Genomic DNA, 17,346 nt, shown 5'->3' with positions numbered 1-17,346 from the left:
GAATTTCGACTGCTGGACGACGACTAATCTACACTAATATTAAGAAACTGAAGAGTTTGTTAGTTTGAACGCGCTAATCTTAGGCACTACTGGTCTGATTTGAAAAAATCTTTCAGTGATAGATAGACCATTTATCGAGGATGGCTATAGGCTATGTATCATCAGGCTACGACCAATAGGAGCAGAGTATCAGTAAAAAATGTTACAAAAACGGGGAGACTTTTAACCCATTCTATCTTATGTGACGCAAGCGAAGCTGCGCGAGTCAGCTAGTATAAAAGAAAAACCTGTGAAATCCTTTAAAAATGGTTTAAAAGGGAGTATATTCGGGGTAATTTTCGCAAATATATCACAGGCAGTTTTCAATGGGTCCGGCTGATCAATGGCCCCGCATAGCGCTCTTGGCCTAGGGCCAAATCCGCAGTGTCCACGCCTTGGTACTAGCTAAATGAATTAAATAGTAGTTGGGCTTAATTTTAGAGGAAATCTTTGTACAAAAACAATCTTAACGGCACGTTTGTCGCAGTGGTTAACGTGGTCACTTCGCTGCAATAACCGTAGCGCCGCGTGTGGTTCCAATCACACCCGGGACTAATATTTGTGTGATGAGCACGAGTATCTGTTCTGAGCTGGTTAATGTATCTATATACGTATGTATTTACAAGTATATAAGTATGTTTATCAGTCTAGTTGCTTAAGCCCTGCTTAGTTTGTAATCAGATGGCCGTGTGTGGATTGTATTTATTATTTACCTATAACATGGAGCTTATAACGCTCACCGTGTGGTAAACGCTCAGTATGTTAACTTGTACATTACATAGATGTACGTGCAGTGATATTTGAGCTGAGCGTCTCCGTGCTTCGAACACGTTACAAGTCTAACTTGTTAACACAACATGAGTTCAGACAAACACTCAATCTACTTATTTCTCCATCACTTGTTAACTATTAGACTACAGTAAATAAAATTGGCAAGAAAATAATATCGAAACATGCAGAAGATCAGATAGACTTATTTTGAAAATCTAAATAAATCAAACAGTCTAGCCTTTCTTCCAACTATGTTGTAGTCAGCTCCCAGTCTCACCGGATGCAGCTGAATACCAGTATTGTACATGCAGCGACTGTCTATCGGACCTATACAACACAGTAATTTTGGAAAATCTACGTGTGAAAAATAAATATGAAACACATTCGAAATATCGTCTTGCCAAAACGGCAACGGTATCGTTTCGCCGTTTACATTATTAATGTTCCATATAATTGCTTCTGCCGACCCCGTATGATAAATAGCGCAATAATATTGCATTAGATATTTGCTGGTGTGGTTTTATTGATATTTATTACATAGGGGTTCAAATAGGTTAGTAATACTCTTTTAAATCATACTTATAGATTAATTTTGAATAGATAAATGGAATTAAATTAAATTATGAGTAATTGCCTTTTCAAATTGTCATCCAGTTTTCTTAGAGGCATTTTTAAGAAGTTTTCCTTCATCGTTATAACAAGTGATAAATATTTCTAAAATCCACTTATAATCTTAGATAACCAAACTGCACGTTTGTCTGTGTGGTTAACGTGGTCACCTCGCCGCAATAACCGTAGCGCCGCGTGTGGTTCCAATCACACCCGGGACTAATATTTGTGTGATGAGCACGAGTATCTGTTCTGAGCTTGTTAATGTAGCTATATAAGTATGTATTTACAACTTCTGATCATTTATCAGTTGTCTAGTTACAGTACAAGCTCTATTTGAAATCAAATGACCGTGTGTGAGTCGCCCAATGATATATTTAGTAAAACACCCGGAATCAAACATGAACAATTATTTTTTCACTCAAACACGGAAAGTCACTTCTTTAAGTTTAAACCCTGGACCACATACATACAATACAAATCAGTTAAACCAAGTATTCTATCTTAATCGTATCGCAAATAGTTCGCAACTAACAATTAGAAATATCGTTTAAGTTCTACCAAGTTGTGCATAGTTCGGGCTGCTATAGAATGTGTTGTACTGCGAACAACACAAGTCTTTAGTACCAGTTTAACAATATTAGGTCGGGGAAAAAGTCTTTTCGCATTATAGTATGTATGAACTGGTAATAAAATCTTTTCTCTACACTAAAAGCTCGATATTTGGGTACCTCACGAGCTCACTGAAAGAAACCTAATGAACCGTGTACTCATTTGTGATTCTTGAAGTCAAAGAGATTTTATTACAAGTTCATACATACTATAATGCGAAAAGACTTTTTCCCCGACTTAATATATAGTTTTGTATGTTTGTAACTATCAGGGAAACGTTTGTATTTGTTTTAAAGACGCCTCCCGCCTTAATAATTGCTCTTGTGTCGCGGGGACTTTTACAAACAAACAAACAACGGACACAAAGTACAACCAGACCCGAAACAATTATTTGTGGATCGCACAAATAATTGTCCCGTGTAGGAATCGAACCCACGACCTACCGACGTGTTATCGGCGTGGCGACCTAAACCACTGCGCCACGGAGGCAGACATATATTTTTCTAGCTGACCCGACAAACGTTGTTTTGCCATAAAAATAAAAAAAACGTGTCACTTAGGGGCATGAAAAATAGATGTTGGCCGATCCTTAGACCTACTGAATACGCATTTCAAATTTGGTAAAAATCGGTCAAGCCGTTTCGGAGGAGTTCGGTTACGAAAACTGTGACGTGAGAATTTTATATATCTGGGGGCACTGTGGTGCCCCCGCAAATCGAGCAAAAAAAAGCGGCACGGCTTTATTAAGTATTTATAAGTTATTATCATGCCAATATTAAAAATATTTTACGTTTAAAACAAATAGATCGACTTGGTCATCGCATAAAAACACAAATTCGCCATTAAAATTTCAGAAGCATTAACTTCTCGTCGTGCTACACAGCACGACGAGAAGTTAATGCTTCTGAAATTGTGTAATACATACAAATCATGCGATGGCCAGGTCGGTCTATTTGTTTTAAACGCAAAATATTTTTAATATTGGCTTGATAATAACTTATGTAATAACTTAAGACAGGAAGGTCCTTTAAGTAGAGACGAAATAGATTAATCGACTTGGTATTATATAGATCTCACCACTTTTTACGCCAGAAAGACTGAGCTGCGAGACTTGAGCTTTTTACAAAATGTTTTTGGTGGCATTAGATTATGCTCAATCTATTCAGCTCTCCTCTAAAAATTTAAACAAGTTAATATTTATTTAAAACGTAGCACTCGACTGTACAATCTCAGACGGGTATTAATCAATTCGTTAACTTTTAATTAAAAGTTTAACGTTTCGCTTTATTGGACGCGAATGTACTTTAGATATATACTGACTGTACATAGATGTACTTATATATGAGGAGCTCGTGGCTTAGTTAACAACAGCCGCGCGGATCGATCTCTGAGTTAAGCAACGCTTGCCGAGGTTGTAATGTGGATGGGTGACCGTCTTATGAATGTCGAGTTCCTCCATGTTAAAGGCACGTTAAATTGTGGGTCACGGTTGTCATTTTCAAAGATCTTTGACAGTAGTTAACAGTAGTCAGAAGCTTGAAAGTGTGACGCACAGTGTTACTTAGTATCGTGTTATAACCCAGGTAACTGTGTTGTGGAGGTCCGATGTTAGTACTAGGGTAGGTATAGCACTCATGCTCCTTCCTCGTGTGTTAATTTTTTTTTTTTTTTTTTTAAAGACAACTCCCGCACTAAGAATTGCTCTTGTGTCGCGGGGACTTTTACAAACATACAAACAACGGACACAAAGCACGACCAGACCCGAAGCAATTATTTGTGGATCGCACAAATAATTGCTCCGTGTGGGAATCGAACCCACGACCTCCCGTTGCAGTGGTATCGGCGTGGCGACCTAAACCACTGCGCCACGGAGGCAGTCATTCCGTAGTTATAAATAATATTTCAAGTGTTATAGAACACACGGTTGTTTTCAAATAGGATTATGTTAAAACTAGCATCCGCCCACGACTTCGTTCGCGTGAACAGGTTTCCCGTAGTAAAAAGTATCATGTGTGAATCTAGCTTAATTTCAGTTACAATTTTAATACAAACTTTCATCCCCTATTTTATCTCCTTAGGGGTGGAAATTTTCATAATCCTTTCTTAGCGGATGCTTACGTCATAACATCTACCTGTATGCCAAATTTCAGCTCAATCCGTCCAGTGGTTTGTGCTGTGCGTTGATAGATCACTACGTCAGTCAATCAGTCACCTATATATATAATTATATTATATAGCTGACCCGCGCAACTTCGCTTGCGTCACATAAGAGAATTGGTCCCCGTTTTTGTAACATTTTTCACTGGTATTCTGCTCCTATTGGACGTAGCGTGATGTTATATAGCCTATAGCCTTTCTCAATAAATGGACTATCTAACACTGAAAGAATTTTTCAAATCGGACCAGTAGTTCCTGAGATTAGCGCGTTCAAACAAACAAACTCTTCAACTTTATAATATTAGTATAGATTCCGTAGTTATAAATAATATTTCAAGTGTTACAGAACACACGGTTGTTTTCAAAGAGGATTATGCGTAAATACAATAATTATAGCATGAATGAAACATGTTGTAACATACATTAAGAATATTATATCTAAGCTCTATACAAACATAGATTAATGCTTTGTTCCATGTCTTAGATAAGATTAGAAGGGTTCGATTTCCATACGAAATTGAATAACTTTACATATACTATTTATCTATACTAATATTATGAAGCTGAAGAGTTTGTTAGTTTAAACGCGCTAATCTCAAAAACTACGGGTCCGAATTGAAAAATTCTTCTTCTGTTGGATAGCCTATTTATTGAGGAAGGCTATAGGCTATATAACATCACGCTGCAGTGATTAGGGGCGGAGTAGCGACGAAAAATGTTACAAAAACGGAGAAAATTATGACGCATTCTCTTTTATGTGACGCTAGGCCTAACCTCTTCTCTCATTACGGGAGGAGACCCTTGCCCAGCAGTGGGACATTAATGGGTAAAATTTTATTATCATAATATTGCGTATCTTATGTGATTATTTAAATATATGAACGCGCTATTGTATGCAAATTTAACGAGTTGGCATCAAACTGCAATCATACAAAACATTTTATGTTCGTCTGGAATTTGTTCTCACGACTACTTTGCATATTATCATGCCTGTATATACTTAAGAAGCTTAATAGTAAACAAAAAAGAAAAATATTAGGTCGGGGAAAAAGTCTTTTCGCATTATAGTATGTATGAACTTGTAATAAAATCTCTTTGGCTTCAAGAATCACAAATGAGTACACGGTTCATTAGGTTTCTTTCAGTGAGCTCGTGAGGTACCCAAATATCGAGCTTTTTGTGTAGAGAATAGATTTTATTACAAGTTTATCTATACTAATATTATAAAGCTGAAGAGTTTGTTTGAACGCGCTAATCTCAGAATCTACTGGTCCGATTTGAAAAAATCTTTCAGTGGTAGACAGCCCATTTATAAAACGTCACGCTAGGGCCTTTAGGAGCAGAGTAGCAACGAAAAACGGGGAAAATTATGACCCATTCTTTCTTATGTGACGCAAGCGAGGTTGGGCGGACCGTCAGCTGCATAAGCCGAGTCACTGATGTTATACATTCTGTATGTTGTATACCCCCGTACCGCGAACCTTGTATACAAGACTCTCTACTACGTTGTTGGACTATAAGTGGTCACCCATCTATGTAATGTCCGCGCTGATATTGCTTCACCCGCAGATCGTTTACCGGTGACTTCCTTATTTTATTTCTCAGCTGTATATTGTCAGAAGACATATAATTGCTTACGCAACTGTTTATTATTATTTTTATTGTTCCGACATTGTTTGACTTTCATCCTATAAACATAGATTGTTTATAAGCAGAGTTATGTATACTATATACTATACTATACTATATACTATAATATTAAAAAGCTGAAGAGTTTGTTTGTTTGAACGCGCTAATCTTAAGAACTACGGGTCCGATTTGAAAAATCCTTTCATTGTTTGATAGCCCATTTGTCGAGGAAGGCTACAGGCTATATATCATCACGCTACGACCATTAGGAGCGGAGTAGTTACGAAAAATGTTACAAAAACGGGGAAAATTATTTCATTCTCTCTTACGTGAAGTTGCGCGGGTCAGCTAGTAACTAATGTTAAATAAGGATACATAAATACCTAGCAGCGCTCATAGCCAGTTGCGCTCACCGGTCGGTAAACGATCTGTGGGTAAGGCAAACTTTATCATTCCATAGATGAGTGACCGCGTAGTGGTATTTGAACTGGGCGTCTCCGTGCTTCGGAGGGCACGTAAAAAGTCAGTCCCGGTTGTTGTCTATTAAGAGCACAGTCGTTAAGCCATGTCAAAGGTCTTCGGGCGGCTTGAACAACTTTGACACTAGATTGACTACTAACTATACGATAAGAAGAAGAATTAAATAAAGTCCAATATCACTTTACCCGACCTGGGAAATGAACCCGAGACCTAGCGATCAGCAGTCATTTAACCGACCATATTAAATAACAACTTTACATAAATTATTTACTACATTCATATAGATTCTCAGGCCAATAAAAATTAGATTTAACGATTATTACTTATCGAATCGTCTTTCTCGCTTGTAATCGATTTGAAACGATTATAATTGAGTAAAAACACACCTTTGGATATAAACGAAGTGTGTATTATAAATAAATATCAGTATGTTAACGCGTACATTACATAGATGTACGTGCAGTGATATTTGAGCTGAGCGTCTCCGTGCTTCGAGCACGTTACAAGTCTAACTTGTTAACATAACATGAGTTCAGACAAACACTTAACTACTTTGACACTAGACCACTAACTATATGATGAAAAAATATAATTGTACAAATCACATACGGTCATCTGATTACAAACTAAGCAGAGCTTGTACTGTAAATAACTGATAAACATACTTATATACTTGTAAATTGTTGTAATATTAAATTAAATCCTTCTTTATCTGATGTGACTGGCACAACACTATTCAAAGTGTTACATTATTATTATGGTGTTCCATAAGCTTTTGTTTTTGTCTTTGGTATTATCTTTCAATAAAACACGTTCGTTAAACTTTCTGCTATTCTTTTAAATATTAATTTTATCAGGTTATGGGCCCAGACCCACGCAATTATTCCAAAATAAATAATCTAAAACGAAATACGTAAAAAATAACAATTAAAAACAATATCAGTAAAAGTTTAGAAAAGTGTAACCTAAAAGTGATTGTCGTGTAAAACAAAAGCACCGGCAAGCGTCTTCATCGGCAAAAATGTCTTCAAATACGATGACTCTGATAGAAAAGCTGACCGGAAGAGATAATTATCCTACTTGGAAGTTTTCTGTGCAAACTTATCTTGAACACGAGGAATTGTGGGATTGCGTCGAATCTCCGGGAGAAATTGATTTAAAAAGGGACACTAAGGCTAAGTCTAAACTCATTTTATTAGTTGACCCTATCAATTACATACATATCCAACAAGCTCGAACTGCAAGAGAAGTATGGTATAATCTGGCCAAAGCTTTTGACGACAAAGGACTGACTCGACGTGTCGGACTGTTGAAAGATCTGATCACAACCACGGTAGACGGATGCCAAAACATGGAGGACTATGTAAACCGAATAATGTCAACTGCCAATAAATTGAGAAATATAGGTTTCATTGTAAATGATGAATGGTTGGGTACTTTACTACTGGCGGGATTGCCAGATGTTTTTCAACCAATGATCATGGCTTTAGAAAGTTCTGGTTTGGAAATAACAGCTGATTTAGTCAAAACTAAGCTCCTACAAGATGTTAGGAAATCAGATAATGCTGCGCTGTATGTTAACAGGAGTAAAATTAACTCGCAGGATGCCAAACAAACTTCAGAGAAAAATAAAGCAAACAAAGGTCCAAGATGTTTTATATGTAATAGATATGGGCATATAGGTAAGAGTTAGTAAAGCATAGTAAAGTTTTTGTTTGGTAAGAGTTAGTAAAGCATATTTTGTTATTATAAATTTGTTCTTAAGACATACTATGTAACCAAAGATATTTTGTGCCTAATATTAATTTGTTATATGTTTCACTTAAAAGAAGGGCTGTAATTTGGTAAGAGTGTTGTAATATTAAATTAAATCCTTCTTTATCTGATGTGACTGGCACAACACTATTCAAAGTGTTACATTATTATTATGGTGTTCCATAAGCTTTTGTTTTTGTCTTTGGTATTATCTTTCAATAAAACACGTTCGTTAAACTTTCTGCTATTCTTTTAAATATTAATTTTATCATAAATACATACTTATATAGCTATATTAACAAGCTCAGAACAGATACTCGTGCTCATCACACAAAATATTAGTCCCGGGTGTGATTGGAACCACACGCGGCGCGACGGTTATCGCGGCGATGTGACCACTTTGACCACTGCGACAAACGTGCAGTTTTAAATAAAAATAATTTTAGTAAGAAAATTCTCTCTACACATATGAGAGAGCCTTTTTGAATTCGGCAAAGTCTTAGACGACATTCTTAAAAACTTTTTTACCACATTACAGAAGCTTGTTCAGTAATTATCCCACGATATATGTAACAGGTTCAATTCCTGTCCAGAATATTAATTACTTGCTGACTACTGGTTATATTCGCAACTTATTCGAGTAGAGTGGGAAAATGTACTTTTTTAATAAAAAAAATGCATGTCTCTTACATGCCGATAAGAAATAATGCTCACTTGTTATAACGGTGAAGGAGAACATCGTGATGAAACCTTGCATGCCTGAATTTCTATAGGATAGTTCTTAAAAGAATGCAAAGTCCCCAACCTGCATTAAGCTAACTTAGATTCAAGACCTAGCCTCTCCCTCATTCCGGGAGGTGACTCTGTGCAGTAATGGGTTAAATTTATTTTTTATCCATATTCCCCGAAGCCTCAACAGCATCTTTGCAAAACTCTATCAATATCGGTTCGACCAGTTTCAATGAAAATGGACGCGTGGTCAGCTAGTTTCGGTTTAACAAGCCCTGACTTCTACTTCGAATCCTAGAGGTTTCTAACCTACACTGTAATATATTATTTCAAGTTATAAACTCCATCCCACTTTATACCGTATTCTTATCGTATAGTTAGTGTCAAATTATGTGTGGTGTGTTTAGTGGTCAACCTAGTGTCAAAGTTGTTCAAGCCGCCCGAAGGCCTATGACGTGGCTTAACGACTGTTATGTTAATTGATAACAACCGGGACCGACTTTTTATGTGCCCTCCAAACACGGTGACGCGACGCCCAGTTCAAATACCACTATGCGGTCACCCATTTATTGAATGCCCGCGCCGAGGTTCGCTTAACTCACAGATCGTTTACTGACCGGTGAGCGTAACTTATTATGGCGCCTTATGAGTAACAAACATCCAAGAATAAATTCTCGCTTTTAATAAAATGGTGATTTAAAAACAATATTATGACAGATTTCGTAACCTGTAGCCAAAATAATATAAATTAAAATAATTAATTATTTTTAGCCTTTGATCTTTGTCATGATTCATCTTCAAAGGAGTTACTTTATTTACTTTGTACAATAAATCTTATTGTGTAATCATTCAAAATAAATGTAGCCTAATTTTACCTGAACATTGTTTCATGTCACACTCGCCGTGTGGTAAACGCTCAGTATGTTAACGCGTACATTACATAGATGTACGTGCAGTGATATTTGAGCTGAGCGTCTCCGTGCTTCGAGCACGTTACAAGTCTAACTTGTTAACGTAACATGAGTTCAGACAAACTTCAGCTACTTTGACACTAGGTTCACCACTAACTAGAAGACTGATCATCTAAATAATAATATATAAAACTCAATGGTCTCAAATTTAGCAGTGATAGCCGAGTGGTATAAGTTGTTACCTCCCACGCAAGTGGTCGCAGGTTCGAACCCGAGGCAACACACCAATGACTTTTCGAAGTTATGTGTGTATTAGAAATAATTATCACATGCTCCAACGGTGAAGGAAAAACATCGTGAGGAAACCTTGCATGCCTAAAATTTGTTTAATACATTTATTAAGGGCATGCAAAGTCCCCAACCCGCAATTGGCCAGCGTGGTGGACTCCAGGCCTAACCCCTCCCTCATTACGGGAGGAGACCCTTGCCCAGCAGTGGGACAGCAATGGGTTATATTTATTATAATGGTGACTGACTGACATAGTGATCTATCAACGCACAGCACAAACCACTGGACGGATCGAGCTGATATTTGACATGCAGGTAGACATCCGCTAAGAAAGGATTTTGATCAATTCTACTCCCAAGGGGAGAAATGTTGTTTAAAAATTCACGGGAAAAAAGCTAGTTAAATAAATAAACGCGATTTTTTTTATAGATAGTTTTTTTTTTGGAAAAAATATTTTCATACTCCGTCCTCTATATAGCAGCTTGCAGCTATATTCAGACCCACAGACTTAAATGGCACGTTCTAATAGGGCTTAATTGCTCGTGGGAATATGGTATATAACCCTTTCAGTAACAAGCACTTAACATATTATCAATGCGGTCGACCCATTATATGGCACTTCAGAGTACCAGCTAATAGGCCTTATAGAGGCGAAAATTGAGTTATTATAAGTGTACATACATATTAGGTCGGGGAAAAAGTCTTTTCGCATTATAGTATGTATGAACTTGTAATAAAATCTCTTTGACTTCAAGAATCACAAATGAGTACACGGTTCATTAGGTTTCTTTCAGTGAGCTCGTGAGGTACCCAAATATCGAGCTTTTTTGTGTAGAGAAAAAATTTTATTACAAGTTCATACATACTATAATGCGATAAGACTTTTTCCCCGACCTAATTAATACATACATACATACATAAGAAGCTCGTAGCTAAGTAACAACAGCTCCGCGGATGGATCTCTGAAGTTAAGTTACGCTTGCCGAGGTTGTCCTGCGGATGGGTGGCCATATTATACATACCTAGTTCGGAACTTTCGGAAGGCACGTTAAATTGTGGGTCCCGGCTGTCATTTTCAAAGATCTTTGACAGTCGTTAACAGTAGTCAGAAGCTTGAAAGTCTGTCAAGCAGTGTTACTTAGTATCGTGTTATAACCCAGGTAACTGTGTTGTGGAGGTCCGATAGACAGTCGCTGCATGTACAATACTGGTATTCAGCTGCATCCGGTGAGACTGGAAGCTGACTCCAACATAGTTGGAAGAAAGACTACACTTATACAAGTGGTCATTATTTCTAATGCACACATCTTAGAACAGTCAATCTTTTGAATACAAAACTTAATAAATGTTATGACCCCTTATAAAAACCTAATTTCTTTGAATTAAACTTTTATATGAGCAGTATACAAGTTAATTTAATTTTATGGTTTCAAATTGTAGATGTTTTAATCATTATTTTATAAGGGCAATAAATATTTTGACTGCTACAGTCGATTCAAACCAGTCTTACCCCCGGTTTCTGAGGTACATTTAGCGGTAGTTTATCTATTCACTAGCTGACCCGCGCAACTTCGCTTGCGTCATGTAAGAGAGAATTTTCCCCGTTTTTGTAACATTGTTCGTTGCTACTCAGCTCCTAATCGCCGTAGCGTGAAGTTATATAGCCTAAAGCCTTCCTCGATAAATGGGCTATCTAACACTAAAAGAATTTTTCAAATCGGACCCGTAGTTCCTGAGATTAGCGCGTTCAAACAAACAAACAAACAAACTCTTCAGCTTTATAATATTAGTATAGATAAGCATTTTTTGTATGAGTTTCAACGCTATTGAATAGATAAACTGCCGCTAAATGTACCTTAGAAACCGGGGGTTCTTTTTTCTTTAGATCTTGCTTAGTAATACACATTAGAAAGTCTTTACACACACACTGTATCGCACGTTCTTAGTATCGTACAGTATTACGCGCGGGAAAGCAGCGCGCTCTTCGAGAGCGATTTTCTTCGCGGACTTGACAGATGAGCGCGGCGCGTGCTCTTTCCTTTCCCCTTACACGCGCGATTGTTGTTTCATGCGCGATACAGTGTGTGTAAATGGAGCTATTGTGGTTTATGCAGTCAGTTCCGCTCACCGTGTGGTAAACGCTAAGTATGTTAACTTGTACATTACATAGATGTACGTGCAGTGATATTTGAGCTGAGCGTCTCCGTGCTTCGAGCACGTTACAAGTCTAACTTGTTAACATAACACGAGTTCAGACAAAGGCTACAACTACTTTGACAGTAGGATCAACACTAACTCTGCTATGAATGAATAAATTAAAACCATGTCTAATGTATTATTTTCCATTGTTTCAGAGATCTTCAGGGCAACAACATAAGTATCGTGTTTCAAAGTGATTTCCAAAGTTTGAAGGAGCTGAAAACTTTGTAAGTATCATCAAAATAATAACAACGATGGCTTATATTAAAACACTCGAAAGTCTTAATTACATAATATGAAAAAAGTTATACCGAGAAAAAATATGGTTTTTTTTTTTCTTTGTGTAAAAGATTAGATATTACCTAGTACTTGATAATTTAATCTAATGACCATAGTCATTGCTAGTTGCACTTATGTATGAACTTGTAATAAAATCTTTTCTCTACACAAAAAGTTCGATATTTGTGTACCTCACGAGCTCACTGAAAGAAACCTAATGAACCGTGTACTCATTTGTGATTCTTGAGCCAAAGCGATTGTATTAAGAGTTCATACATACTATAATGCGAAAAGACTTTTTCCCCGACCTAATATTTAGAAAAATAATGTATTATTTTTTCACAGACAACTATCAGAAAACCTGATCCATACGATCGAAAGGGACGCGTTTCTAGAGCTCAACGCGCTAGAACGACTGTAAGTATATTTATTACGTCGCTACAAAGTCACGTCGTGCAGAAATGTTTGCTGTTCCAAATTCGAATCAGCCAGTCACAGTTGCCAATAGAGTCGTTTCTGTAAGATGTGACTTGGCAACGTCGTTACTTTTTCAGCGTTTCTTAACCTTTTTTTTTGTTGATGTCGTAATAGTGTTTTGTTGGATAAAATGCGATAAATCAAGATTATTTATTTTTAATGAACGAAAAGTTATTCTTTTAAGATTTCTGGAAATAATGAAAGTAATTCATTGTAAGTTAAAATGTTATCTTAATAAGATTAAATTATACCTAATAATTAATACATTGTGTGTTAATTTTTACACACAAAATATTATTTTATTTACTCTTTAATTTAGTATTTAATCTTGTTTGTCGAAAACTTTTCTGCCAAGCTTAAACAATAAAAGATTCACAAACATTTAAACTTTATAAACATTACATTTTAACTCAAAAAACGTTGCATTTTGAGTATATTTAAAATCGTTTTCTTTTATGTTATTTTTCATAACAAAAAGTGCTAAATCTAAACAATATTTTTATCCAAAATAAATTTTATTTTGAAAACGGGTATCTCGACAATGAAATTTCTTGTTTCTTTTTTGAAAAAACGGGTTTTTCAATAGAAGGTTAAGGAACGCACATGACACATTTATTTGGATTACAGGCGGCTGAACAATAATCGTCTTGGACACTTACCTGATGGTCTGTTTCTAAGATTGAGGCATCTTCAGAGATTGTGAGTAGCCTGGGTACTGACCCGGTGTGGACCCTATCCCGGTTCTTGGTGTTCAGTAACCTCTCCGGGGCGGTGGGGTGCTTGTGGTGTGTTGAATTTGGGGTGTTTTGGGGGTTTTAGGGGTAATTTGGGTTTTTTAGGGAAATTTTGGGGATCTTGGGGTAATTTTGGCAATGATGGGGTAACTTGTGTACTTTGGGTTTTTTTGGAAATTTTTTTAGGGAAATTTGGGGAATTCGGGAGATTTTTAGGGTATTGGGAATCGGATTTCGTAAGAAATGTAAATAATTTAGATATTGTTTTAATGTAATCGGATTAGATATTGAGAGTTGAAACGGGTTTGTGATTCTGAGATAGATTTCGGGTGTTGAGACGGGGATTTATATAAGTTTATATAGTTTTATAACTAGGTTTTGGGATACTATAACAATTATTGTTAATGATAGTAGTGTGTGATCTTGGGAAAGGATTTTATTGCGTAGAATTCTGTAGTGTGCATTTTGGGTTTGGTATTGGTAGGTTTTGCAAAATGTAGGTCATTCTAAAATAATTTATGAGGTCTTCAATATTCCTAACATAGGTCTAGGGTAAGGGAAAAAGTCTGTTCGCATTATAGTATGTATGAACTTGAAATAAAATCCCTTTGGTTTCAAGAATCACATAATGTGAAAAGACTTTTTCCCCGACCTAATATTATTTAGTTTATAACGTGTATAAATAATTTGTTAGGAAATAAGTAATTGTAGAGTGTCAAAATTTGACTTATTGTTTTAACATAATGTATTCTGTTTTCGGGACCGATCCTCTTATACCAAGTATAGGTATGTATGTATAAGTGATGATGTGATGATGATGTATAGGTCTAAGGTATTCTACCCTCAGCACACCACAGCACTCCATCTGTCCGTCACCCCTAGGCTTCTCGCTATAATGGGTTCTTCGATGTGTTAGATTTATAATTAATTTTCATCCACAGCTAGCTTGTAATAAAATGAATCATTTTGTGACGTTTTTGTACAGTTTTTTGTATGGATTTTGGTGGAATTACGTTAAGCTCTTCAAATCATAAATTTAATTTTATATAACTTCTCATGGCTTATTTTAATTCAGATAGTTTACTGTTTTTCTTTTCTGTAAGTTAATCAGAAAAAATGTCTGCCATTTTTTTGTTACATTATTACAGAAAAAACTATTTAATAATGTTTTTGACACCAACCATATTTACAGTATTTGTCAAAAATCAATACAAATCAGAGATTTTGTGCCCTAAAGATAAAAATCAGAGACATTTCTAGAAAAAATCGCTATTAGTGTTGAATTACTTCAATAAAAACTTCAATAAAAAATACTTCAATATGAAAATATTCGAATATTTGAAACACTCATCACATTCATAAAAATAACAAAACAATTTACTATTTATTTGATACTTCTATTTATGTAGTTACGTCATATCGTTCAACAATCCATACAATATTTCAGTATTTCATAACATATTTCTGCCAAAATCATACAAAAATTAAAAACATCGTCACAACTCACAACCCCATGCCCCTAACAGTTTTGCTTTATTTTCATTTCAAAGGCTTCAGCTGCCTAAGGTTTGCTACCCCTACCATACAGGGCTAACCTACCCTAACGCTTTCGTTGTTATAATCCAAAATTGTACAGAAAACTAAAAATAAATAACAATAAAAAAATAAACTAATAAAATTTTCGCCAATAAAAAAAATAAAAATAAAAAATATGTAAAAAAACTTATAAGAAAATAATAACTTTTGTACGTAAACATAAACGAAAACGAATTATAAATACAACAAAAAGAAGAAATAATATATTATATATAAAATTTCCATGTCACAATGTTAGTTACCGTACTCCTTCAAAACGGTTTGACCGATTCTCATGAAATTTTGTGAGCATATTGAGTAGGTCTGAGAATCGGCCAACATCTATTTTTCATACCCCTAAGTGACACATTTTTTTTATTTATATGGTAAAACAACGTTTGCCGGGTCAGCTACCGTGTCAGCTAGAAAAATATAAAAAAATGAAAAAGAAAAAATATTATTTTACTAAGTACCTTTCCACTGAAATAACTTCTAATTGCTATATTTACTTGCTACCATTCAACTTAGATTACTTCTACTTAAACTTATTATAAGAAAAAAAAAACTCATTTCTGTCCCACAGCTGGGCAAATAGACTCAAATAAGTTAAGCAACTTTAGCACGGACGTTCTACAGATGGGTAGCCGCAAATTTCAGCTGAGCGTCTCCGTGCTTCGAGCACGTTACAATTCTAACTTGTTAACATAACATGAGTTCAGACAAACACTTCAACTACTTTGACACTAGGTTCACCATTAACTATACGAAGAATTTGACTGCCTCCGTGGCGCAGTGGTTTAGGTCGCCACCATTGCGTCGGGAGTTCGTAGGTTCGATTCCCACACGGAACAATTATTTGTGCGATCTACAAATAATTGCTTCGGGTCTGGTTGTACTTTGTGTCCGTTGTTTGTATGTTTGTTAAAGTCTCGACACAAGAGCAATTCTTAACACGGGAGTTTTCTTTTAAAAAATAGCTTAAATAAGGTCGATTTTCCTTCGTTAAGCGTCTATATACATTATTATATGTTATTATATGCCCTTAATTAATGCCATGCCGCGCTAAAGGACGCTTCGGAGCATAAATGTAATAACGCACCGGAAGTCGGCCATCTTGTGAAACTAACGCCATTTAATTGATGACATGACGACACTTCCGGTGTCCATAATATTGTTACATTGTTTATTTATGAATAATAAAATATGGCGCAGTGGTTAACGTGGTCACCTCGCCCCAATAACCGTAGCGCCGCGTGTGGTTCCAATCACACCCGGGACTAATATTTGTGTGATGAGCACGAGTATCTGTTCTGAGCTTGTTAATGTAGCTATATAAGTATGTATTTACAAGTATATAAGTATGTTTATTATTTACTTGGCTACAGTACAAGCTCTGCTTAGTTGTGCAAGTCGACCATTGCTAGTTGCGCTCACCAGTTGGTAAATCATCTTTGAGTTAAGCAACCTTTGGCTCGGTCATTCCATAGATGGGTGACCAATTAGTAGTATTTAAGCAGGGTGTCTCCGTGTCATAAACATCCACACATACATACATTTTCACAAACTTTCGCATTTATAATATTAGTAGGATATATATCATACAAGTTTAAACAAACTCAAGAAATCCTAACAAAAAAATCGGAACACCGTTTTTCTAGTTTTCCCTTGGGAGTATTCTGCTGATACCTTTGTACAACAGTATGAAGATACGTTCAAAAGCGCAACTTTGAATGCTTTCAGCTTTACTGAAGCGTGTGCGATAAAACATGTAACGTGTACTGCAGTGCATTAATATTTGGAGAGCTTAAAACATTTTTTAAGGATTTTTTCTTTTAATCCTATAAAAATGTACCGCAAAGTATGGTTTTAAAGATTTTTTCTTTTAAAGCCTATAAAGTAAGAGTATAGTGTGTCTTTCTATTTATGTATCAGTTATAAATACTCAGTAAATCTATACTAATATTATAAAGCTGAAGAGTTTGTTTGTTTGTTTGTTTGTTTGTTTGAACGCGCTAATCTCGGGAACTACTGGTCCGATTTGAAAAATTCTTTCAGTGTTAGATAGCCCATTTATTGAGGATGGCTATAGGCTATATATCAT

General features: G+C 35.9%; 1 protein-coding gene across 1 annotated transcript in view; it reads left to right on the top strand.

The window, feature by feature from the left end:
- The window catches only part of sli (slit guidance ligand), a 113,280-nt gene that overhangs the window by 46,580 nt on the left and 49,354 nt on the right, over positions 1 to 17,346 (top strand). The window contains exons 3-5 of the mRNA XM_076133444.1: positions 12,336 to 12,407; positions 12,805 to 12,876; positions 13,564 to 13,635. Coding sequence (XP_075989559.1) covers positions 12,336 to 12,407; positions 12,805 to 12,876; positions 13,564 to 13,635 — 216 coding nt within the window. The remainder of the gene's footprint in view (positions 1 to 12,335; positions 12,408 to 12,804; positions 12,877 to 13,563; positions 13,636 to 17,346) is intronic.

The sequence above is a fragment of the Anticarsia gemmatalis genome, chromosome 29 (genome assembly GCF_050436995.1).
Source record: "Anticarsia gemmatalis isolate Benzon Research Colony breed Stoneville strain chromosome 29, ilAntGemm2 primary, whole genome shotgun sequence".
NCBI classification, from domain to species: Eukaryota; Metazoa; Arthropoda; class Insecta; order Lepidoptera; family Erebidae; genus Anticarsia; species Anticarsia gemmatalis.
This window is presented reverse-complemented; position numbering and strand designations above follow the sequence as displayed.